The 26403-nt window shown below is 44.6% G+C and overlaps 1 protein-coding gene and 7 non-coding genes across 9 annotated transcripts; all 8 read right to left on the minus strand.

Annotated features, from left to right (window-relative positions):
- Nucleotides 1–14018: 14018 nt before the first annotated feature.
- On the minus strand, nt 14019–14240 carry LOC141260627 (small nucleolar RNA SNORA73 family). The gene has a single exon (XR_012319368.1). It is a non-coding gene; the product is annotated as a small nucleolar RNA SNORA73 family (small nucleolar RNA).
- A 493-nt stretch (nt 14241–14733) lies between these two features.
- RPS7 (ribosomal protein S7) lies at nt 14734–25433 on the minus strand. Of its 2 annotated transcripts, XM_073674202.1 has the most exons (7): nt 25324–25433; nt 24565–24646; nt 22880–22951; nt 21269–21412; nt 19573–19637; nt 18685–18838; nt 14734–14843 (listed from the first exon to the last, which is right to left on the minus strand). In XM_073674202.1, the coding sequence occupies exons 2-7, from the start codon at nt 24637–24639 to the stop codon at nt 14766–14768; spliced, it is 588 nt and encodes a 195-aa protein (XP_073530303.1). In that variant the 5' UTR covers nt 24640–24646; nt 25324–25433; the 3' UTR covers nt 14734–14765. The 2 variants fall into 2 exon arrangements, with proteins under 2 accessions (XP_073530303.1, XP_073530302.1); XM_073674201.1 differs by lacking the exon at nt 25324–25433 and having other exon boundaries at nt 18688–18838.
- LOC141260626 (small nucleolar RNA SNORA73 family) lies at nt 14928–15149 on the minus strand. Its single transcript, XR_012319367.1, has one exon. It is a non-coding gene; the product is annotated as a small nucleolar RNA SNORA73 family (small nucleolar RNA).
- On the minus strand, nt 19029–19250 carry LOC141260622 (small nucleolar RNA SNORA73 family). Its single transcript, XR_012319363.1, has one exon. It is a non-coding gene; the product is annotated as a small nucleolar RNA SNORA73 family (small nucleolar RNA).
- Nucleotides 20659–20880, minus strand: LOC141260624 (small nucleolar RNA SNORA73 family). The gene has a single exon (XR_012319365.1). It is a non-coding gene; the product is annotated as a small nucleolar RNA SNORA73 family (small nucleolar RNA).
- On the minus strand, nt 22317–22538 carry LOC141260623 (small nucleolar RNA SNORA73 family). Its single transcript, XR_012319364.1, has one exon. It is a non-coding gene; the product is annotated as a small nucleolar RNA SNORA73 family (small nucleolar RNA).
- On the minus strand, nt 23028–23249 carry LOC141260630 (small nucleolar RNA SNORA73 family). The gene has a single exon (XR_012319370.1). It is a non-coding gene; the product is annotated as a small nucleolar RNA SNORA73 family (small nucleolar RNA).
- On the minus strand, nt 24725–24946 carry LOC141260625 (small nucleolar RNA SNORA73 family). Its single transcript, XR_012319366.1, has one exon. It is a non-coding gene; the product is annotated as a small nucleolar RNA SNORA73 family (small nucleolar RNA).
- Nucleotides 25434–26403: the final 970 nt, after the last annotated feature.

Here is a 26403-nt window from a genome sequence, read left to right on the forward strand (position 1 = left end):
TGTAGTTGGTTTAATAATATTAGCAAATACCTCTGATTAGAAATATAGTATAGTTCTTCTGATTCACTGTCTCTTTTCTCGTGTGTAGGCATTGCAGGACCTTAGGTATCCATGGTTACGACCACTGATATAGTGACAGCTAATTGCTAGTGGTCATAATCATGGATACCTAAGGTCCTGCAATGCCTGCACATGAGAAAAGAAACATAGCTAATCAGAAAAACTATATTACATTTCTAATTGGAGGCATTTGCTAATATTATTATTATTACACCTACTGCATATTGGGATCGGATCTTGGAGATGGGAATACCTCTTTAACTGTCCAGGCGGTCCGACTCCTACTCTGCAATGATGTTCTAGGAGCGCTAGGAGTGATTGTGCTGCAGGATTGGGGATCCGGCTGTCTCTGACAGTCCCCATAGAGAAGGCAGAGACGGTTTATTAATATATGTGCCTTTGCGATTCGCTGCATAAACAGTGCTAAAGAAGAGCTGATAGCGCTTCCTCCTCCATACACACCAGTCATATGATCGCCATGTACGGGGAGCTAGTCATAGGAGACCCAGACAGCTCTGCCATGCATCCAGGAGACTGCATTTCCCTTGTAACTGTTGCCAATATACCAGCCCCAGTTACAGGGGAAATATGAGGAGTAAAAATATTTATTTCCTTATGGGGGGGCACAATGTGTAAAATAAATGAAGACATAAAATAACAGGTAAAAAATAAATAAAAATGCCACTGTCAATATAAAATTTATGTTACTATCCCCATCCCCGTACAAAAAAAAAAAATATGACAAGGACATAAAAATGAAGCCCCATGTATAACGTAAAAAGACACAAAAGTTACTTGAATATCTGAACGAGACAAAATTTTTACAGCTCTTTAAACCACATGTACGAACAAAACCTGAAAGTGTGCCTGGTGAGGAACAGGGGTAAATAGCACAGTCCTGAACTAGTTAATCTGCTGTTGTGTCACCTTTCTGGCCACTAGATGGCGGTGTCTGTTTTAATAGAATTTCCTTAAAACTAAAAATCATCCTGGAATATTCTTGAATTTTCAGCTCCCACTGTCCGTTTTCATAAACTCTGCTTTCTCATGCAGCAATATGGAGGATGGGATATATCACACACTAAAGAAGCGGTTCACACATTTTGGGTTTTTCAGCTTCACAATCTGCCGCAAAACCTAATCTCTGGCAGGTTTTGCTCGGTTTTTTTTCACTGTCCTTCTGTCTCTATTTATGCATGTACATAAAGTTCAGTGAAAAAAAAGAACCCCATTCTATTTTGTCATCGAAATCGCTGATGCAAATTTTGGTGCGTTTTTTTTTCACCACCCATTACTTCCTATGGGTGAAAAAACGCTGAAAGAAGTGACATGCTCTATTTTCCAAAAACCCAACCAAGGCACAAAATACGCAACAAAAAAAACCATGAACAGAGAATTATGGTTTCTCATAGACTTTGCTGGTACTGCAAAACGCAGCTGAAAATTTGCATGTGTGAACATAGCCTAAGACGATGCAGCTTTTGATGCAGCAAGAATACACAGTAAGAGTATCTCATGAAGTTTTTTCCATTTATAACAAACTTTCTGAAGTTGAGATCTACTATAGACATCAAAGGGGAAAAATCCCAGAAAACCCAGAGCGTGCTGTATTTTGACAAAAACATCATTGACACAAAGAAAGCCACAACATTTTTTGAAGATTTTCCCCTAATCGTCAGGCAGCTTAGGCCAGAATTCCAGCACAAAAATAGCTTGAAATGTCGCAAAATTGTTCATAGAATCATAGAATGTTAGATCTGAAAGGGACCTCCGGGGTATTATGTCCAACCCCCTGCTCAATGCAGGATTCACTAAACCATCTCAGACAGATATCTGTCCAGCCTCTGTGTGAAGACTTCCATTGAAGGAGAACTCACCACCTCTCAAGGCCGCCTGTTCCAATCATTGATCACCCTCACTGTCAAAAAGTTTTTCTAATCTGTATCTTCTCCCATTCAGTTTCATTCCATTGCTTCCCGTTTCCATGTGCAAATGAGAATAAAGCTGATCCCTCTACAGCAGTGGTTCTTAACCTTGTTTGAGGTACCGAACCCACCAGTTTCAAATGCACATTCACCGAACCCTTCTTTAGTGATAAATCAAATATGATTTTTTTACAAATTCAAGACATAGGTATATGTTTTTTTACTGGTACACAAAATGAACCGTGCATGAACATCACCTTGATCAACAACACAGTGCATGAACTCACAACAAATTACATACCTGCAAATCAGTGTGACTTCTGCCGTTGTTTTTGAGAGACCAGTTCAGATGTGCGTGGCTTCACCTTGGCAAGTGCTACTCTCGTGTCATTTTCACAGCAAAGTCTGTTCCTTTTCTTTGTTTTTATGTCCAGCATCCTCAAAAAGGATTGTTCGCAGAGATATGTTGTAACAAATGGTAAAAAAAATTCCAGGGCTTTCTTAGCAATAATTGGGTACTTTTCTAACTGTCGACACCAAAACGTTGACAGTGTTGTTGTTCTGAAGAGTTGCTGTTGAACCTGGCTCTGCTGAATTTCAATGATTTTGCCGAGGTATTAATAATTGACATCTGCTGTCTCAACACCAAACGTGAACAGCTGTCTCACCCATGCTGGATATGACTCTCTTGTAGGGAAATATCCGTCGAGAGACTTTGCAAACTCATCTAAGTGCGTGGCAATTGTTTGCTTCAGTTCCATGGATACAGAAATGTCTCCGATTCCAGACACATCTTCGATCTTACTTACACAGTCGTCCAGAAGGGGAAAGTTTGCGAAGTTGTTGTTCTCTGTTCGTCATTTCCATAACGGTGGGGTTTTTTTTTAAAAGCCTTCAGGTTTTCTTCTGCTTCCATGATGTTGACTCCACCACCCTGCATCTGCTGATTGACAGGATTTAGAGCTGCAAATATATCAGCCATGTACGCTAAAATGAGAATGAACTCAGGATTTTTGAAGCAATCTGCATGACAATGTTGGTGCTCTTGCAAAAACAGGGCTAATTCCACACACATGGCAAAAACACGATTCAGCACCTGTCCCCGGGATCACCACCGAACATTAGAATGGTACAGGAGTACCTCGAATTCAGAGCCTATTTCTTTACACAGCTCTCTGAAGATGCGGTGCCTCAGAGAACTATTTCGCACATAGTTCACACATTCCACTACAGTTTTTAATACTTCTGCCATTTTTGGAGGCAAGGTTTTTGTTGCCAACGCATGCCTGTGCAGATTACAATGCGTAACAATGATGTGTGGTGCATCGGCTTTTACTAGCGCACCAAAACCAGACTTTCTTCCCAGCATGACTGGAGCTCCGTCCGTACAAACTGCAGAAACCATATCCCATGAAAGATTGTTGTCTCTGAGGAAGTCATCCACAAGCTTCTTCACATCGGCTGCCTTAGTTGTTGTTGTAAGAGGCTTACAAAATAAAAACTCTTCTTTTATCATGTTGTCTTTCACATAGCGCACGAAAACAGCAAGCTGGCTTAGATTAGAAACGTCTGTGGTCTCGTCGAGTTGAAGGCTGAATTTGGCCGGACTTGAAATTAGATCTGCGACTACTTGAGCCAAGATGTCTTTACTCATGCACTCTATTTTGTCACTGATTGTGTCATTTGAAAGAGGAATTTGGGATAATTTACCTTCGGCTGCTGTTCCGAGTATCAGATTCGCCATCTTTAACGCTGCTGGTTTTATGAGTGTTTCACCGATGGTGTGCTTCTTGCCCTGCTTTGCGATCAGGTAAGCAACTTCGTACGATGCTGTGAGGATTGGTTTGTTCACGGGTACAAATCCAAGAGCAGGCAGAGTGGCCCTTTCATCGAATCTGGCTCTTTTCACCTTGAATTCAGCAAGCGTTGTGTTCTTGTATTCCCCATCTCCATGCAGCTTCAAGAAGTGTTCCTTCAGTTTTGCCGGTGCGAGACTAGAGTTGCTCAACTTGGCATTGCAAATCATGCAGATAGGACGCTGACTCCCATCAAGTTCCGTGATACATATGAATCCATGTTGTACATATTCGTCCGACCACTTTCTTTTTTTGCTCGACATAGTTAGTATGGATTACTGAGCACACTAAATTCCCCGCAGCACTGACTGGCCAATTAATGTAACGTGATCATCTGTAGCAAGTGATGGCCAAGCGGGGCGTGTCATCACAAATTTACTTAATGAGTCAGGTGTGTCTTGACCTCCGTGGCGGAGGCTCCGCCGAACCCCTAGGGTTCGATAGAACACCGGTTAAGAACCACTGCTCTACACTGTGACGTCACTTGAGCTATTAAGTCTCCTCTCGGTCTTCTCTTTTGTAAGCTAAATATTCCCAATTCTCTAACTGTTCCTCATTGTTTGCATTGTTGACTTTTGGCATCTTTTTTGCCCAGTTCTGCCAAATGTATGCAAAGTGGACGAGGCTTGGGTGTGATGAAACCAACCAATTCAACATAATTTACGCCTCAAAACTGCCCCTGGTTGGCGCACATTTCGAGTGGACTCGCACGTTAGTTGAAAAAAAGCAGCAAATCCGCACACTTCTTAATGAATTTGTTGCATCTTACTCCTGCGCTTTCTTCATCAAGACAGGCGTACAAAATTCCAGTCTTAATAAATGGGGCCTTTTGGCTCTGTTCATCATTTGCGTTTTTTTGCTCTGGCGGATTTGACAAATTCAAATACTTTTTTTTCTCTCTATTGTAATGTATTTGCCCCTTTTTTGAGTAAAATGTTGCACGATCCTTTCAGTACTGCGTCATCCGTGCGTCACACTGAAATGATGAAATCACGCCATGTCTGCAAATTAGAAGACACCATGGAGTACAATAGGTAAGAGGTGGGTTGTAAGGCTCCCTTCTGGCGGTCAAGGACTATTGACTTGGTAGGGTCCTACAAATTAAATGGCTCATCTCTACATTTTCTTCCTAGGCTATGTTCACACATGTTGGGTTTTTCAGTGTATTTTGCTGCAGATTTTTATGCAATTTTTCAGCTGCGTTTTGCAGTACCAGCAAAGTCTATGAGAAACCAGAATTCTCTGTTCACACATCTTGGTTTGTTTGTTTTTTGCTGCGTATTTTGTGCCTTGGTTGGGTTTTTGGAAAACAGAGCATGTCACTTCTTTCAGTGTTTTTTCACCCATAGGAAGTAATGGGTGGTGAAACAAATGCTGAAAAAATGCAGGTACATTTTTTCAGCGTTTTTGATGGCAAAATAGAATGTGTTTTTTTTCACAGAACTTTATGTACATGCATAAATAGAGACAGAAGAACAGTGAAAAAAAACGCAGGAAAACCAGCGTATTTGACGCAGCCAATTTCCTGCCGGAGAGCAGTTTTGCTGCAGATTTCTGACGTATAAAAACACAACATGTGGGAACATAGCCTAAGATATTTTTTTTGTACAGCAAAAGTGGCTGAAACTGTTTTAGAACTTTTCTGATCCTTTGGTCAGAAGCAATTATTTATAGTCATATATCCGTTGACATTAACCTTCCACTTTCTCAGGTTGTTCGGGCATCTTCTGTCCTTCTCGGGATCCGGAGATGTAACTCTCCATGCACAGTATGCCATTATTATGGCATATCCAGGACTAGTCTAATGGAATCTGTCAGCAGGTTATGTAATCTGAGAGCAGCATGACATAGGGGAAGAGACCCTGATTCCAAGGATGTGTCACTTTTTAGGCCGTTTTAATAAAATCAGTGCTTTATCAACAGATTATTTCTAGAGGACTAGGTGACCTGTGCCTCCTGGTCCAACCCCTACCCCAGCACTGATTGAGAACAGAAAGCAGCCAATCAGAGGTATGTGCAGGGTTATACAGGGCTCAGCATCTGCTAGCTCTGCAGCTGAGAAAGTCATAAGTTACTTACCGGTAACGGGATTTTTCGGAGACCATGACAGCACCACGAGAGAGGGGATCCGCCCACCAAGGACAGGAAACCTACAGGCTTAAAAGGGGGCGGCCCTCCCTCTCGCCTCAGTTTGGATTACAGAGCATTGAGAGGACCGCCAGGTTAGTAGACATAGCAAAACAATCATAAAAATAACATTTTTATACAACACCAGTAAGTGAGAAAAGGTTGTAATTAATAGAGGAGGAGTGCTCCCATAAGGTGAAGGGAGGGAATATAAGGGTCCTGTCATGGTCTCCGAAAAATCCCGTTACCGGTAAGTAACTTATGACTTTATCGGTCGACCATGACAGCACCAAAAAGTCTAGGGAGGGACCACAGCCTGGAGCACCCTTCTCCCAAATGTGAGGTTGGATGAAACACCCAAATCCAGTCTATAGTGCCTATAGAAGGTAGATGGAGAAGACCAGGTAGCAGCCTTACATATGTCTTCCATCGAGACACCAGTCTTCCACGCCCATGAGGTTGCCACCGCCCGGGTAGAGTGAGCCTTCAACCCCTGTGGCGCTTCCTCACCGCTGGAGACATAGGCTAGAGTAATAGCCTCCTTGATCCACCTAGCTATGGTGGATTTAGTAACCTTAAGCCGCTTCCTCACCCCTTGGAAGGAGATAAATAAGGAACTATCTTTCCTGAAGGCCTGGGTGACCGACAGGTACTTTCACACATCTTCTAACATCTAAGGTATGGAACTCTGCTTCTTTTTGGTTACTTGGATTAGGACAGAACAAGGGAAGTATTATTTCCTGGAGTCTATGGAAACGGGAAGCTACTTTAGGGAGATATGCCGGGTCCGTTCTAAGAATTATTCTATCGTCCAGGATTTGGGTGAAAGGTGAAGACCGAGCCTGGATCTCACTAACCCTTCTAGCTGATGTTAGAGCTATTAGAAGCGCTGTTTTAAGGGAGATGGACTTAAGAGATGCCGACTCTATTGGTTTAAAAGGTGAACCGGTTAATGCTTTTAGAACTAAATTTAGTTCCCAGGGTACTAAATTGCTTTTGATAACCGGTCTGGATCTAAACACAGCTCTGATAAAGCGAGAAATCCAGTAATTCCCTGCCAAGTCACAGTTATATAGAGCACCTAATGCAGAGACTTGGACTTTAAGGGTGCTTGTCGCTAACCCCATCTCGAGGCCCTTCTGTAAAAATTCAAAAATTTTACTAATTGGAGCTCCCGTACCAACTGTAGAACCAGAGAAAGATTAAAAAAAAAATGTTTTCCAAGTTCTAGCGTAAATCCTGGTCGTGACAGGTTTTCTACTATGCATTAGTGTAGTCACTAGATCTCAGGAGAATCCTTTGCGTTGTAACAGGGACCTCTCAAGTTCCACACCGTCAAGTGGAGGCCAGGAGCTTGAGGATGGAGTATCGGACCCTGGCTGAGGAGATCCGGGATTTCTGGTAGGACCCAAGGATCAGAGATGGACATGTTCCTCAGGCATGAGAACCAGGGCCTCCTGGGCCAAAAGGGGGCGACCCGAAGGACCCTCGCCTTGTCCTCTCTGATCTTTCTTAGAAACATGGGAAGGAGATTGAATGGGGGGGAGGCGTAGGCCAGACTGAAATCCCAAGCTATTTGGAGAGAGTCTACTGCCAGGGGGTTTTCTCTGGGATTTAGGGAGCAAAATGGCTTGGTCTTTCGATTTAGCCTTGTGGCAAAGAGATCTACCACCGGAAGACCCCATTGTTTTCTTTTCCTTTGATGTAGAGGGCCGTTAAGGAAAGGAGATGGCATTCCGAAATCCAGGTGGCTCAAAAGGCTGGTACCGATTTGGAGGAAGGACCCTTCTCAGCCGGGGGATCATCCCTGGAGGCTACAGAATCGTCCATCCTGCTGGAGCCGTGATGACTGGCCTTAGACACCGAACCTCATTTTCCTGAGGACCGGGTATTACCAGAAACACGCGGGCGATGCACCTTTTGGGGCTCCCCAAACTGCCGCTGAGATGGCGGCTGCTCAACTTGCTGCTGCAGTAGCTGCTGCTGCTGTTCACTATCAAACTCCATGATAGGAAGAATGAAGCTGGGAAGACCTGAACAGTGGTGCCTGGCCAGTTAAATAGACCTTGATCCACCCCTCCGCCACCAGATTTCAATCAAATTCCTCATTTTTTTTATTTTTTTTTTCCCAGTACCTTTACAAAGAGGGACTATGAGGTACAGACACCCTATAAAAGCACTACAAGACACAGGGGCACCCTGAAGCACTGAGAGATACTATGAGGCCCCATTAGGTACTAAAAGGCACTGTGAATCGCTATGAGGTACTAACAGGCACTATACGGCACTATGAATGCACCATAAGGCACTATGGTATGCTATGAGTCACTATGATATGTTATGCTATGAAGAGCCATAAGGCGCTATGAAGTGCTACGAGGCACTATGCCATGAGGCACTATAAAGCACTATGAGACGCTATACGGCACTATGATGTGCTTTGAGACACTAACATGCGTTATGAGGCACTGTGAAGCGCTGTGAGGCACTGTGAAGCGCTATGCGGCACTGTGAAGCGCTATGTGCCACGAGGCACTATTAAGTGACATGAAAGCTATGCCGTGAGGCACCATGCTATGATGTGCCAAGAGGCACCATGCTATGATGTGCCAAGATGTGCTATAAAGCGCTATGCTATGACGCACTATGATGTGCCATGAGGCACTATGATGTGCCATGAGGTGAGGCACTATGATGTGCTATGAAGAGCTATGCTATGATGCATTATGATGTGCCATGAGGCACTATGATGTGCCATGAAGCACTATGATGTGCTATAAAGCGCTATGCCATGACGCACTATGATGTGCCATGAGGTGAGGCACTATGATGTGCTATGAAGCGCTATGCTATGAGGCACTATGATGTGCTTTTTGTGAAGCGCAAAGAGGCTTTATAAGGCACTGTGAGGCACTGCGCTCAGATTTATATTTAAAAGAGTAATCAGACTAGCCCCACCCGAAGGAGCCAACTGATGAGACGCAGCTGGACAGCAGACCTTCACAGAGACCATGTGCCGTATTAACACCATGTGCCGTCCTATGGATGGAGTAAACAGACTGGAGGACAACAGTAAAACCCTCAGTGTTAGTTTAACATTTACTGAGCAGATTGAGGCTCATTTTTGTGGTAAATTCTGAAGGCCAATCATGAGGCTCTGTGCGGCCCAGACATGTGGCTCACTTTAGCCTAGAGGTCTAAGGTCCAGCTTCCGTCCTGAAGCCAATTTTAAAGCACGATGCCCTTGGCCCAGATGGGGTCTTACAGAGCGCGCGCACACACCCATTTTTGAGTTTTGCGCAAACATCCTTCAGCCTTTCCTAGTATCCATAACAAGGAAAGGGCCCCATAATCAAGGTAAACACTCACGAAGATCACTCACCACCAGCTGTACGGATTCGGAGGCAGTAACGAGTCACAGGCCTGTTCCTCTCCATCCGTCCATGCCTGAGCAATACTGGGGTGATCAATCCCAGGCAGGGCTTCTCCACTGATGCACGGAACTGGAGCTGTCGACCCCAGACAGGGGCACAGGTCCACAGCAGCTTCTCCACTGCTGCACCGAACTGGAGCTGTCGACCCCAGACGGGCGCAGATCCACAGCAGCTTCTCCACTTATGCACGGAACTGGAGCTGCCGACTTTTTTTTTTTTTTTTTTTCAGGGACGCATGCATCGCGGTTAATACCGCACTAACAAACAGATGCCGGTAACCGGACTTCCGGGTCCCGGTCACATGATGTCCTCGAGGCGCGGTGACGTCATCAGGCCGCGACTTACAGGAGGACGGAAGTGCGTGCCCGCTCGAGCCTCACGCGAGGATGCCTCATACACCGCCGGCGCTCCCAGGTAGGCCCTGCCCATGGCCTGCTACCTCTGGACGGGGCGCCGCTCTCCCGTGGCCCGCTCCTGGTCAGGGCGGAGGTTCGCAGACGGCCTCAGACCCGGCGCGCGACCTCCGCCGGGTGTCGATGGGGACAACACCCCATGCAACTCGCATCTCCAGGGCGATGGTGGGCTTGCCACCCCAGATAGGGGCGCAGTCCCACTGCAATCCGGATCCCAACCAGGGCAGACTCCTCTACAGAAAGCGCAATCTGGCTGAAGCAGATAAAAGGGCTGCCACTCCAGATAGGGGCACAGCTCCCCTGCATATCCGGTGCAAAAAAATGCTGTGCCTCTCCCAGACAGGGGTGCACTCGCATAGGGAGAACGCTAGAGCTGCAGATCCCAGATAGGGGCATTGCTCGACAGCCGTCGCCATCCAGATCTTCCACGAGCCTGCAATAGGTTCCCTCCATCAAGGACAGGAAACCAAACTGAGGCGAGAGGGAGGGCCGCCCCCTTTTAAGCCTGTAGGTTTCCTGTCCTTGGTGGGCGGATCCCCTCTCTCGTGGTGCCGTCATGGTCGACCGATAAAACAGTGATTGTATAACAACTACTGCACCCAGTAAACTAAGTGATACATCGTTGGAATCAGGATCTCAGTCTCTACATCATCCTGCTGTCACATTACATAGCAAAAACCTGCTGACAAATTCTCTTTAATGACAAGCAGAAATGCAGGACCTACTCTTGCAGGGACCAGATGTCCATGAAGGGTGGTTTCTACAAACTTTCTCAGACGCAGATCACAGATGATGGCAAGAGGAAGAGTCACAAATCGCCCCATGCTGGTTTCTTACAAGATATTATTATTATAGCGCCATTTATTCCATGGCGCTTTACATGTGAAAAAAGGGGTGTACATACAAAAACAATTACAATAATCTTACAAAAGGAGTCAGTAACTGGTACAGGAGTAGAGGACCCTGCCCGCGGGGGCTCACAGTCTACAAGGGATGGGTGAGGATACAGTAGGTGGGGGTAGAGGAGGTCATGCAGTAATGTGGTGGAGTGGTGGTTACTGCAGGTTGTAGGCTTGGCAGAAGAGGTAGGTCTTCAGGTTCTTTTTGAAGGTTTCCACGCTAGTTGAGAGTCTGATGTCTTGGGGTAGAGAGTTCCAGAGTAGTGGGGGATGCATGGAAGAAATCTTGTATGTGATTGAGGGAAGAGGAGATAAGAGGGGAGTAGAGGAGATCTTGTGAGGATCGAAGGTTGCATGTAGGTAAGTACCAGGAGACTAGGTCAGATATATGGGAGGAGACAGGTTGTGGATGGCTTTATATGACAGGGTTAGAGTTTTGAACTGGAGTCTCTGGGTAATGGGGAGCCAGTGAAGGGATTGGTGAGGGGAGAGGCCTGGGAATAGCAGGGGGACAGGTGGATTAGTCGGGCAGCAGAGTTTAGGATAGATTGGAGGGGTGCGAGAGCGGTAGAAGGGAGGCCACAAAGCAGGAGGCTGCAGTAGTCGAGGCGGGAGATGATGAGGACATGCACTAGTATTTTTGCAGAGTCTATGCTGAGTAATAACTATGGGCTCAAATCATTATTTTTGCAACAATTTAAAATTTGAGACTGAAAAACCAACACAATAAACAAGGTTGAAATATATCAAGTCCAAATGGACCCATGTTATTATATATACGATTTAACCTAAGAACAAACCATCATGTAAATATAGAAAAGAGGGGGTCTCTGCAAAGCAGAGAAAAGGATGGTCACACTTGTTCATATGTAAAAAACAATTCTTTATTGAAAAATATCACATCATGTAAATACACATACGAAACATGTCCTGAAAACAGAGTGCCAAGACCAAAAAAATGTGAATTAAAAAGACCATGATCACAAAAAATAGTAAAATCATGTGACGCAACAGCCACAAATGGTAAGCCTACATAGCGCGGATAACTATGGGGAAAAATGGAAATATCTGTATTCAATCAACAATATTAGTATCCTATTGGTGCCAATAGTATAGCCACACGATTGAATAACTCAAGAATAGAAAATATTACATCCCCATAATACATATAAGTCCACATATGACATCCAGGATACCCAACATGCTGAATATTAACATTCCCAAGATACACCATCTATATTACTTATATATGTATGTCCAATTATTTGGGAAAGATATACCTGGATCGTCACTAGGCCACCAAATGAACCGCTGTTGGCGTCACCCCGACGCACGTTTCGGTGAAGAACCTTCTTCAATTTAAGCATAAAAAGTTGCATCTTTTACGAAATGCAGCAAACATTTTCTGGCATGGATAACGTTACGTTAGTGGAGGACTAGAGTACATTTGCAAAAAAAAAAAAATTCAGAAAGTTTTCAAAAAATCTTTTTGCAAATGATTAAGTAGGTGAAAACCCCCAAAAATGACAAACTAAAAACAGGCAGACCTCATAAATTCGGTGGGCTTTCAGCGCTAAAGCAATGACAAATGTGGGCGCCAATTTTGCTTTGGTGACACTGCGAGTATCAAGTGAGAGGTGGGGCCGTTTGATTTCAGGAGTGCGGATTTTATGGATTTTTTTTTTTTTTTTAAAGGAGCAACATTACTTTTCCAGAGCCTTTGTGTTTCCATTGGCAAATGCATGACTGAGTGGTGATGCACTTGAGGGATGAGCAAGTTTACATGGCTAGCATTTTGATGTTCATATTTTTGATGGCTTTTTATGAAGAGCCATAAGCCGGGGTCACACAAGCATCGATTCTCTCTGAAGAGAATCTGATTATGGTAATGATACTCTTGATTTGAGTGTCCGTTTACAGTGATCAGATTCGCAGCAAAAGTGCAAAGAACTTAATTTCTCCATTGTCTGAGTGATAGACTTCAAAGGGTCTGTGTGATCCAATTTGTACATCATCTTGCAGCGATTTTTTTTTTTCCCCCACACAGATGCAGTATGTGATAAAAGATTTTTGGTACTCACTGTAAAAAAAAATCCTTTACTCTGAGCCTTCTTTGGGGAACACAGGGGAAAAAAATATATATATTTGCACTGCCCCATTATATAACATTTGTCAGAGTGCTCGTCTGAGTTATACATTCATATCACGCCCTTATACAGATTTTTTTTTGGGGGAGGAAGTTCAAAAAATGTGTTGTTTTTTTTCCTTCAGAGAGTGTGGAGTAAGTGACCAGACTTTATTCTTGTGGTCAGTACGAGTACAGCAATGCCAGATTTTTAATTTTCTTTGCTACTTTTGCAAACTGAACCCATCTTTATTTTTTTTTTTTAAACCCAAAAATTGTTTTCACATTACCATATTTTGAGAGAAAGAACTTATTTTTCTACCCACACAGCACAGTTATATAAGAGCTTACATATTTTTTTTGATTTGCATCAAAAGTTTAAACTTTTATTTCAACCAAAATGGGGTTTATATTTTTTTACTGCATTTTATTCTGAATGAACAAAAACAGGAATTGGAAGAATTTGTATATTTTCCACAGTTCACATTGCAGGAAAACAGAGATAAGACAACTCTATTCTTCAGGTCAGTAGGTACATAGCAATACCAGATTTATTTTTATAATGTTTTATTACTTTTATGCACTAAATATATTTTTTGCAAAAAAAAAAAAAATATAGATAAGCATGTTTGAGGGAAGTAACCATTTTATTTTTATATTTCAGGGGCTTTATTTTTGCAGGATTAAATAACATTTTCAGTGATACAATTTTTCATTTACAAATTGGTAATTTTTTTTTTCCAATTTGTGTGGCATATTGAAGAAAAACAACTCAATTTTGGCCTCATCATTTTTCTTAAGGCTTAGGAAAAGAGGGGACCAGATGTCACAACATGAATTACATGTAATTTTGTTTTGGACTTAAAAACCTGCATTTTTAATGGTGAAACTTTTTTTTTTTTTTTTTTTTACTTCTCATTATGGGAATTTAATGTATTACACGCTGATTTAATATCCAGCAATACTATCATACAGCAATGCATCAGAACTGTCAGATTTACACTGACGTGCCTGTTAAACTCTGCTTATGGCGTAGCTGGCAGACCCCATAGCAACCCTAGTGTGATTGCACTGCAGGGGTACAAATGCAGATGAAAGAAGCGTTCCTCCCCTCCGTTAACCATGTAAATACCACTGTTGCTATTGATTGTGGCATCTAAGGGGGTTAAACAAGTGAAGGGATGTGTCCTGCATGGTTTATCTCCCCAGTCACAGCCCGAGAGCTCTGGGAAGTTTTAGGAATATACAGGACGTCGTCCGCACCAGTCGGAAGACCGGGGACGGACATGATCTCCAACGTCGTGGAACGGGACTGTACGTCACTGCGCCACAAGACGCTACGCTCCCATACGCCACAAGGACAGAGCCCGCGAGAGCGACCCCGCAGGATATCCACATTGGTGAAGGGAATTATAAACCCATTCAAAACATAAGACAAATTAAAAAAAATCACAGGCAATAATTGCAACTCCATCACAGGATGTAGCTGTGGGTATATGGATTTAAAAAAAAAAAAAATACAACCATATTGGCTCTTACTTCCATCTTACCGTATTGATCCAACTATCACTGGACTAAAACACTAGACTTGGGCAAGTAAATCCCAGAATACAGCAAGTCCCTAGGTAATAATTCTGAGAAATTAATCAATGGCCGGCACAACCGAAGAGCAAGACGTCGGCCAAAGCAAGTTTCTCATCTCTTAGGACAAATGAAGCCGCGATGCTCAGATGCTCTTTACTTTGAGGTCAATACTAGCGATTTCCTTCATATATTTGGCTCTCCGCTAATTTTATGTTGGCTATTTTGCATCAGAAAGAAAACAGGAAAATTACAAGAAGTATTTGTGCCCGACGCCAGGACGACCGCATTGAGTAAGAAACAGAAACCAACATAACAAGTACTTTTTATTAGAACATTTGCACTTTACAACTGGAATTCTGGAAACTCGAAAACCACATCTTTGCCTGTGAGTTTCTTGTAGACACCAGAAAATGTTTCAACCTAAATGGAAGAAGAAAAAACAGGTTATTACAAAAAATAAAGACTGTATATATAATAAAAAAAGATTCATAAAAAGGTTTCATAGTCTGTGTCCTGCATGGTTTATCTCCCCAGTCACAGCCCGAGAGCTCTGGGAAGTTTTAGGAATATACAGGACGTCGTCCGCACCAGTCGGAAGACCGGGGACGGACATGATCTCCAACGTCGTGGAACGGGACTGTACGTCACTGCGCCGTAAGACGCTACGCTCCCATACGCCACAAGGACAGAGCCCGCGAGAGCGACCCCGCGGGATATCCACGTTGGGACATAACATTATGACTTTATTTGTTGCACTTAAGATTACACTTTCTCTATAATCACGCTACAGACAACGTCAAACCTCAATGACTGGTAAATGCACTACATTTAAATAATGCCGATATCTTTGGGGTCAGAATATTAATAAAAATGAGAAAATGACCATTTTAGATGCTTAAATTTAATTTAGAAATGGCAAAGAAGCTGTAGGAAAACACAGATGTCTCAATTTCTGGGAAAGCAAAATTTTACAACCCAGATGAGCTTCACTCGCCCTTTACAAGGTCCTGCAGAAGCACAAGGCTCAATCCCCGTTAGGACCTCCGGTAATCCGGGTACAGAGGAGGGCAGGGTTTTTTTTCCCTAAATTTCTGCAAAGAAACCAGGTAGCAAGTTATTGTACAAACCAAGAATCACAGCTGCCATTAAAATCAGTAGATTTTGTAGTTTTTATCAATGTGTTGGCTCCTCCAGTCAGACACCACACTAAACCTAGTTACTAAAAGGCCCCGGATTTAGGAGGCTAGATTCACACGACCCTATTATAATGGCCCATGTTACAGCCGTAATCTCCGGTCTGACCACATAAAATTTGGCAGCTATACGGTTGTGTGAATGCTGCCCATCTCTAGAAGTATTAGACAAGTCCTTTTAGCAGAAATAAGTCAAGGAGTTATGGAAAATATATTACTGTAGATTTGGCCAAATTACAGCGCCTGGGAAAGCTGAGAGATTAGCAATGTGGAATCGGTGACTGGTCGCATTGTGGTTTAAAGAGAATGTGTCGCCCATTTTTGCCACCCCATCTGAGCACAGTATGATGCAGAGACAGAGACCCTGTCCAGCAATGTGTCACTTACTGGGCTGCTTGCTGCAGTTTTGATAAAATCCGTTTTATCTGCTGCAGATCCACCAATTCCCAGGATGCTGAGCTCTGCATAACCCCACTCACACCACTGATTGGCAGATCTGTGTACACTGTGCATAGGCAGAAGACTGCCAATCAGTGGTGGGGCGGGATTATACAGAGCTCATGAATATGGAGGACTACATGGCAGCAGGTTTGCTAGCCCTCTAGTGATAATCTCCTGCTGATAAAAAATTGATTTTATCAAAACTACAGCAAGGAGCCCAGTAAGTGATATATCACTGTAATCAGGGTCCCTGGCTTCACATCATGGTGCTCAGATTAGGTGGCAAAAACCTGGTGACAGACTCCCTTTAAAAGGCAACTAAACTTGAGACCTCAATTCATCATTGCATTTGCGCCTGTTTTGTTGTCTAGTTTTGTGCTTTTGGTTTTTGTTTGCGCCCAATTCATTCTATACATCTCATTGTGTTTTTTTATTTTTGTTTCCCGCTTTGTGGGCAGTTTAGCAATTGCAGTCAGGTATTTTTGCCCAATTCATTAAATGCGGCTTTTCCCCATAATCTGGCACAACTTTACTCAGTACCACCCTGGAGTGATTTTATGCGTGTTTCTCAAAAAGTCCTTTTTTGTGACTTTTTGCTCAAAAAGCTACAAAGATGACAAAAAAAAACAAAACCTTTTTATTTTTACTTTGTGCAAAATCCATGAACCATTTGCGTTATTTTGGAGGAGTTTGATGCAAGAAACGTCAGTAAATACCACAAGACAAAAAAAGTGACCAAACAAAAAACACCCAAATAACGAAATGGGATCAGTGTTTTTTTTTGTATTCTTTAAATGAGCTGTAGATCAGTGGGGGTCCGGGTTCTAGGATCAGTACCAATTGTTCAAAAGACCAAATAAAACTACTGAGCTCCTGTAGGAGTGGTGTAAAAAGGTTCATGGACCTATAGACCACTGTGCGCCTCGGCAAAAAGTCTTTTGAACAATCATTGGGTTCCTCACGACACAGGCAACCACCGATCTAAACCAAATATACACTGCTCAAAAAAAATAAAGGGAACACTGAAATAACACATCCTAGATCTGAATGAATGACATATTCTCATTGAATACTTTGTTCTGTACAAAGCTGAATGTGCTGACAACAAAATCACACTAAAATCATCAATGGAAACCAAATTTATTAACCAATGGAGGCCTGGATTTGGAGTCACCCCCAAAATTAAAGTGGAAAAACACACTACAGGCTGATCCAACTTTGATGTAATGTCCTTACAACAAGTCAAAATGAGGCTCAGTATTGTGTGTGGCCTCCATGTGCCTGTATGACCTCCCTACAACGCCTGGGCATGCTCCTGATGAGGTTGCGGATGGTCTCCTGTGGGATCTCCTCCCAGACCTGGACTAAAGCATCCGCCAACTCCTGGACAGTCTGTGGTGCAACGTGACGTTGGTGGGTGGAGCGAGACATGATGTCCCAGATGTGCTCAATCGGATTCTGGTCTGGGGAACGGGTGGGACAGTCCATAGCTTCAATGCCTTCATCTTGCAGGAACTGCTGACACACTCCAGCCACATGAGGTCTGGCATTGTCCTGCATTAGGAGGAACCCAGGGCCAACCGCACCAGCATATGGTCTCACAAGGGGTCTGAGGATCTCATCTCGGTACCTAATGGCAGTCAGGCTACCTCTGGCGAGCACATGGAGGGCTGTGCAGCCCTCCAAAGAAATGCCACCCCACACCATTACTGACCCACTGCCAAACCGGTCATGCTGAAGGATGTTGTAGGCAGCAGTTCGCTCTCCACGGCGTCTCCAGACTCTGTCACATGTGCTCAGTGTGAACCTGCTTTCATCTGTGAAGAGCACAGGGCACCAGTGGTGACTTTGCCAATCCTGGTGTTCTGTGGCAAATGCAAAGTGTCCTGCACGGTGTTGGGCTGTGAGCACAACCCCCATCTGTGTACGTTGGCCCCTCATACCACCCTCATGGAGTTGGTTTCTAACCATTTGTGCAGACACATGCACATTTGTGGCCTGCTGTTCCTTCTTGCACAAAAGGCGGAGGTAGCGGTCCTGCTGCTGGGTTGTTGCCCTCCTACGGCCCCCTCCACGTCTCCTGGTGTACTGTCCTGTCTCCTGGTAGCGCCTCCAGCCTCTGGACACTACGCTGACAGACACAGCAAACCTTCTTGCCACAGCTCGCATTGATGTGCCATCCTGGATGAGCTGCACTACCTGAGAAACTTCTGTGGGTTGTAGAGTCCGTCTCATGCTACCACGAGTGTGAAAGCACAAGCAACATTCAAAAGTGACCAAAACATCAGCCAGAAAGCATTGGTACTGAGATGTGGACTGTGGTCCCCACCTGCAGAACCACTCCTTTATTGAGGGTGTCTTGATAATTGCCAATAATTTCCATCTATTGTCTATTCCATTTGCACATCAGCATGTGAAATTGATTGTCAATCCGTGTTGCTTCCTAAGTGGACAGTTTGATTTCACAGACGTTTGATTTACTTGGAGTAATATTCTGTTGTTTAAGTGCTCCCTTTATTTTTTTTGAGCAGTGTATAAAATACAAATATAAGTCTACAATCGAAGACCACATCATGAATCGGACGATAGAAGACCCAGTGACCATATCTGAACCCAATTCCAACCACTACCTTGTGTTCCACATTGTTCTGTTGTGCCTTGTCCAAATGGACTTTGATGAGCCGACTGCCGTCCAACTTCACACGGATTCTCTTGCCCACAATTTCACTTGGGAACACCAAATCTTCAAGGATGGCATCATGTACTGCTGTCAGGGTACGGCTAAATAAGAAAAAAAAAAAACAAATCAAACAATCTGATTCTAAAGAACAAATTAGCACCCAAATATTCAGAACCACAAAACTGCATTAAAATGGCCAAAACTACAGCACAAATTTTAATTACCCAACGTAAACTTACAAAGCCGTCATTACTTTTGGACAGAACTTTGTTAGCTTAAAATATAAACTACAAGTGTATCCTGCATGGTTTATCTCCCCAGTCACAGCCCGAGAGCTCTGGGAAGTTTTAGGAATATACAGGACATCGTCCGCACCAGCCGGAAGACAGGGGACAGACATGATCTCCAACGTCGTGGAACGGGACTGTACGTCACTGCGCCACAAGACGCTACGCTCCCATACGCCACAAGGACAGAGCCCGCGAGAGCGACCCCACGGGATATCCACGTTGGTGCTTACAAAATGAGCCACACGTGTCATCATCGTGATCTCCATTTTTTTCACTGACTAATACAAAAAAAGAAGCTTTTATTTTTTTGTATATGGGGAGATGAAAAAAAAATATAACAAAAAACAAACATCATGAAAATCAGTCTTCCCATACAAAAAAAAAAAAACTATCAAAGCTCGTTTAGGCGAAAAATTCTTTGCGAAGTAACATTCTTTTGTGCAAACGCGAGGGTGTGTAAAAATTGTGACTTGGCGTTTTCACGCAGACCGCGGTAGCTGAGGACAGGCACAACTCAGGTGCCCACATCCATCATCATCCTTTACCTTCTGGGACGCTTCTGCTTGTTTTTCGTGCGGCTTTTTCTTGTTGGTTTGGGCAAGATCCTTCTCTGTAGGAGCAGATAACATAAGTAATGAATGCCTGCTGAACATCACAGAAAATCACATCTGCACTAATAGAATTACATATTAAAGCAAATGCTGCACTTGATTCAAAATCAGGGTCCTCAATTCCCCCAGTGTCAGGTCATACCTTCTGGGCAATGAATAATTACAGACTGTTTGCAAAGACTGTCTATATGTTCAATGGCAAGCAATGAAAGTCATCCTTTACCCCATGGTGCCCAGAAAAAAAAAGGGAAAGTCGACCAAACCTGGCATGTAGGAGTGTGACCTTACTCTCCGCCATGGAGATGCAATGTTGGAAGTAGTAAAAATTTAATGAAACCACAGAAGTAGAGTTTAATGGGAAAGTGACGGGAATACCTTTGTGATGCCACATGTGTGTAGGACAGCGTGAACCTGCAGGCACGTTTCCTTTACATGGAGGAACTCTCGTAATCCATGTCTGCTATTCATCATTTCTAGTGATAAGCGAGTATGTTCTGTTAACCCTTTCGCCGAGTATGCTCGGGCGAACACAGAGTAGTTACAGCTGCTCGGTATTATGTTTGAATCGCTCCCGTGTACATGATTTGCGACTGTTTGACAACTTTAATACATGTGAGGAATGTGTAAGAAATAGACATTCCTCACATGTAGTAAAACTGTCAGTCGCAAATCATGCACACGGGAGCGATTCAAACGTATCACCGAGCAGCTGTAAATACTCGGAGCTCGACCCGAGCATACTCGCCGAAAGGGTTAACAGAACATACTCACTCAACACTAATCATTTCCTTATTTTACCTACGGCATCTTATTTTATCAGCCATCTTCACGAAAGTGAAGCAAAATTACAGCCATATTGTTGGTCACCTAGGGTGCTTCGACTAGATTGAAACACATCGAAAAGCGACAAATAGTACGGAGTCACTTTCTGTTGTAAATTAAGCAAAAATGGCCACCAGGGATGAGAAGTAAGAGTCTGACGATAAAGAGCAGCTCATTTTTAAGCACATTTTAATGTCTGGATGTGTCCTGCATGGTTTATCTCCCCAGTCACAGCCCAAGAGCTCTGGGAAGTTTTAGGAATATACAGGACGCCATCCGCACCAGTTGGAAGACCGGGGACGGACATGATCTCCAACGTCGTGGAACGGGATTGTACGTCACTGCGCCACAAGACGCTACGCTCCCATACGCCACAAGGACAAAGCCCGCGAGAGCGACCCCGCGGGATATCCACGTTGGGTGAATAGTTAAAAAGATGAATTTACCATCCCAGCATTTCTGAAGAGACAGAGCTGCCAGAGAAAAACTAATTATTGCAGTTTCCAAATCTGAAAAGACAAAACTGCTGGGGAAGCCCTACTGCCGACATGAGACGCCTCCGCTACAAAATGTTAAGGCAAAAAAAAAATCTGCAGTCGAATCCATAGAGAAAATCAAATTAAGCAGCAAAATTTCTCCTGTGTGTGTGGACTAGATTGTGAGATCTCACTTTCTGTGATACACAGCAGATTTACCACCTGGGAAATCCAAACAGACACTGAGAAAAATAGCCAGTGTGCACAAGCACCGAGCCCCCTAGATGTACAAGTCACCAGATGAGAACCCTCCATTGTCCCGCAGCACACACCTGAGCTATGAAGACCACGTGCTTGCCGCTGAACTTTTTCTCCAGCTCGCGCACCAGCCTGACTTGGATCTTCTGGAAAGATTTCAGCTGAGGGACTGGAACGAAGATGATTATTGCTTTTCTACCACCTCCAACTTCAATTTCCTGCCAGAAATAAGACAATGAAAGCTACAGCGCCATGCTCCCCAAAGCGATAAGATGGTCATGATATGCACAGTCCGGTGGGCTGGAGCTGCTGACTGACAGATTTCAGCCTATGCACAGCAATAGTGAGAACACTGTCAGTCAGCAGCTCCAGGACTGAGGGAGCGACGTCTCGTCAGTAATAGTAAATTGCTATCTGTTCTTTGCCAGTTTTAAATCTTTGAGTTAAATGCTCACTATGCGCCACTAGAATACTATTTTGATGGAAAAGCCTATGCCTGATGTACAGAGATACTGTGAAGATCCAAGGTTGTATGGAGCATTAAAAGTTTTTTTTTCCCAGTTTCAGGAAAATCACTATACACAGATGCAGTTTGTTTAAAAAGATTAAAAAAAAAAAACTTTATTCACCCTCACCTGGTCCAGGACAGAGTTTAGCCACTGTCTACAAGTGTGTTATTGTCTGCTGCACTGATGTAACATTGACAACACTGTGGCTAATCGGTAAGCTTCATCTGAGTTGATGGCATGAGCAACTGCACTCACTGATTGCCATCTACGCTGAAAGCGCTGCAGCCAATCATGCTGCCAACTCAGGTGGAGCTTACAGATTGCAGCGCTAATGTCAACAGTGCTGCAGCCAGACAATAACACACTGGGAGGAAAGGCGAAGACTTAGCGCTGGACCTGGAGATGGTGAGTAAACAAGTCTGTGGGGTTGCAAATCCAGAAAACCCCTCTAATACAGCTATGTGAAACAGGCCGAAAGCTTAGTTGTAAATCCAGGAAAGCCTCTTTAAGAAAAAGCATTAAACAATTTAAAAATAATTCCATAATTATGGTCTTAAAAACAGGCCTGTACATTACTGCGCCACAGACATTTGGCATCTTAAAATAGAAGTAAAAGTGTGTCCTGCATGGTTTATCTCCCCAGTCACAGCCCGAGAGCTCTGGGAAGTTTTAGGAATATACAGGACGTCGTCCGCACCAGCCGGAAGACCGGGGACGGACATGATCTCCAACGTCGTGGAACGGGACTGTACGTCACTGCGCCGCAAGACGCTACGCTCCCATACGCCACAAGGACAGAGCCCGCGAGAGCGACCCCACGGGATATCCACGTTGGGTTAAGCCTTTTATGCAAACATGTGGCCACAAACCACTCACTTATTTATAACCATGAAGTCTATACAACATAGCAGGACACATTTGCCATTATTACTTTTCTACAGGACAGAATTACAGAGCAGCTCACACTGCCAACATCTCAGGTCTAGAGGCAACAGTGCCCGCTACTAAATACCAGATATATCAGCACTGTAGGTAATCGTCACAATGCACGGGAATAGGTTTAGGAAATTATCAATGAGAGAAACCTAGAATGTTGGCAAAGGTTAAAGCGCAAATCTGGCCATTTCTCTGGATGGGAGACCCTGGAGACAGTCAGGACGAGGGATCGGGCTGTACCTTAGCTGCAGTAATGTTTAGTTCCCTTAGTTGAGCTTTGAGGTCTGAATTCATCTCCAGCTCCAGCAGAGCCTAGAAGGAAGAAGGGCAACCATCAATTATCTGTGGGTCACATCAGAGCAAAACACAAGTCATCCTACAAAGACATTTGTGTATCCTGCATGGTTTATCTCCCCAGTCACAGCCTGAGAGCTCTGGGAAGTTTTAGGAATATACAGGACGTCGTCCGCACCAGCCAGAAGACCGGGAACGGCCATGATCTCCAACGTCGTGGAACGGGACTGTACGTCACTGCGCCGTAAGACGCTAAGCTCCCATACGCCACAAGGACAGAGCCTGCGAGAGCGACCCCGCGGGATATCCACGTTGGGTTATCATTAAAGTCAAGCAATAAAGACATCTGCAGTGGTAGTTCAACAAAATCTGTAAGAAAGCAAATCGTCTGACACTCCTGTTCACACCTGCCACTTTAGCAATTTTTTTTTTTCCTGCAGAAAAGCTGCTTTTTACCGTACAGGCTGTATCTGAATCAGATTTCAGAAACCTCATGCACACGCTTGGTTTTTTTCCCACCTATAAAAAGCATAGCGAGTAAAAATGCTGCAAAGAACGCAGCAAAACATTTGTACTGCATTGTTGATGAATGAAACTAACTTTATAGACAAACCACAGCAAAAGAAAAAAAAAATGCAGTAAACTTTTAGACAGTTTTTTTTACTGCCAATAGTAAACGTTTTGGCTGCAGAAAAAAAGTGCTGCAAAAACGCCACATGTGAATATAGCCTTAGACATGTGAGGATTTCCAAACCCAAGTGGTGCCCTGCAGAGAAACCCTATCAGAGGATATGTGCAGATTTTTTTTAAACAGTTCAAATTTAGCATGTTTTTACCTTTTATCCCTTTCATGTGTGCACTTTGTTTGCACTTTGAGTGTTGGATCATTATTGCAGCAAATACTAAAATCTTTCAAATTCACCGCCTTTCTTCACCTTAATATGGATTAAACTCCCCCCACCGACACATGCGCCTTCGAAACCCCCTCCTTTTTTTTTGTTTTTACTATTAGTGGATATGGAGTTTGTGAGGATGGGACCCCTCTCTACAAGCAGACAGGGGTCCTCTAACCTTCTGGCTACAATAAGGCTTTGCTCTTTACATCTCCACTAGCTCTGGCAAGAGGTACAGGGGACGGGATCTCAGTGGAGGCTTTGTGAAAGGGGCTTGCCCCTGATGAAACATATCCTATCATGACTTTTTTGGGGGAGCGGTCATGTGCTGCACGGTTCTTGCGGTACTGACGAGGCAACAAAAACCGTATCCACTGCGTGTACTTGCAGCAGGTGAAGACTAAGCACTTTTTCTGGGGGCAGTGGGACACACTGCAAACACCCCATTACCAACCAGTCTCATGCACCTTTCTTATATACCAAGATTACTACTCCTCCACATGTAAAGATCATGGCGAGAGAGCCTGCGCTGGAGATGGGTCGTCCAGCACAAATCACATTGCCAGGAGCTGATAAATTCACACATGGGACGCGTTGTGTGTTTTATTTAAATGACATGGGGGGGGGCTCAATTTCTGCTGATCATCCTGCAACCCAGCAGGTACGTGTAGATACAGACGTGAACAGCAATGGACGACCCCTTTAAGTGGCCTCAAGTCACCTAGATACAGCACTCACCTGGGAGATGCCAGACTCAAACTCGTCCGGCTTTTCGCCATTCGGCTTGACTATTTTGGCGCTCGTGCTGAACATGGCCTTTCTGTAAGAAAGAGAGAGGGACACGTTAGTAAAGGTGCGAAGCAAATAGCGGCCACGTAACCATCCGACCACGCGAGAGCCGTGTATCCTGCATGGTTTATCTCCCCAGTAATCGCCCGAGAGCTCTGGGAAGTTTTAGGAATATACAGGACGTCGTCCGCACCAGCCGGAAGACCGGGGACGGACATGATCTCCAACGTCGTGGAACGGGACTGTACGTCACTGCGCCACAAGACGCTACGCTCCCATACGCCACAAGGACAGAGCCCGCGAGAGCGACCCCGCGGGATATCCACGTTGGTGGAGGGGGGGGTTGGGAATACTGCACACCAATATTAGCCCTATAATGAAGCAGCAACTCGGATGGCAGGAGGGTGCACATACTTATACAGAGCGGTAATACAGCGTCCCCCGGTATACAGCGGCCACTATACAGGAGCAGCAGCCCAGCACACACCACGTGACCTCCCAGCGCTGCCGCCAGCACCTCCGGCAGCCACACTCCATGTACAGCCATCCGGCCCCATCCGCCCCGCACACAGCGCTGCGCAGTCACAGCCTCGCCTCTACGGGAAGAAGGGAGCCTTTACCGCCGGCCGGTGTAACCATTTCGTGCCTCGGACCAAAGGAAGAAACAAATAAGCGAGACATTGTGTCCGGAGGAGCCGCCGCACTCACCGTCCTCTCTCAGTGACGGCCTAGGAAGAGGGCGAGTTCCCGCGAGAGCGGCCCAGATCTCGGCAGAGCGAAAAGGATCATGGGAAACGCGAGGCGCCGACGTCATTCCGTTGTCCCCCGCCCTCACGCTGTAGTACTGGCGGAAGTGAGTGAGCTAGTGAGGGCGGAAGTGATTGGGGAAATCGCTTATAGGACCGTGTCTTGAGCCCTCGCCTCATAAAGCTACAGTACATGTCAGGAAGCCCTGACTACTGGCAGGGGCTCCATACTGGCTGTTTCCATAAGTGCAGTATGGGAAATTGTCAGTGTACAGTAAGGAAATGTGCACACGATCAGGAGCTGCTGTGAGTTTGACGCTGTATAAGCGCTCAGCGGTTCCTGATCGTGTGCACATTCCCTTACAGCCATGTACTAGGACTATTATTTCATGTGACCCCTGCAGGTCCTGGCGATTTTTAATTGTTGTATTTTAGTATTTTTTCCTCCACAAAAGCCATAACTTCTGTATTTTCTGGGTGACATGGGCTTGGTGTGTTTTTTGCCAGTTAAGTTGTAGTTTTCAATGACTCCATTCATGTTACCTTAGAATAGACTAAAAAACAGGGAAGGATTCCCAGTAGGATGAAATGGTGAAAGTAGGGCTGTTCCTGCATTGGTCTTTAGCTTTCATTGTTCCAGCGTTGGTTGGGTGGTAGACGTGACATGGGAGTCTGATCCTTCAGATCAGTGCGATTACAGAGAAACCCAACTTCTGATCTCTTTCTTATTGTTTCAGTGGTTACAATTAGTGATGAGTGAGCATGCTCGTTACTCCAGTGTGAACAGGGTGCTGAGTATTTCGGGTACTCCAGTGACATGTTCGAGTCCCCACAGCCACCTGTTTCGCAGCTGATAGCCACAAAACATGCAGGGATTGCACGTATATGTCAGGCAGTCCCCACAGGCCTCTAACATGATACTTGGTGCATACCTGAGCAGCCTAGGTAAACTCAAGTATCGAGCACTTGCGCTCATCATTAATGGTAACTAGTATTGAGCGAGTATGTTCTGTCCGAGTACGCTCGGGCCGAGCTCCGAGTA

The sequence above is a fragment of the Phyllobates terribilis genome, unplaced genomic scaffold (assembly GCF_046119375.1).
Source record: "Phyllobates terribilis strain yellow unplaced genomic scaffold, ASM4611937v1 Scaffold_3__8_contigs__length_932513732, whole genome shotgun sequence".
NCBI lineage: Eukaryota > Metazoa > Chordata > Amphibia > Anura > Dendrobatidae > Phyllobates > Phyllobates terribilis.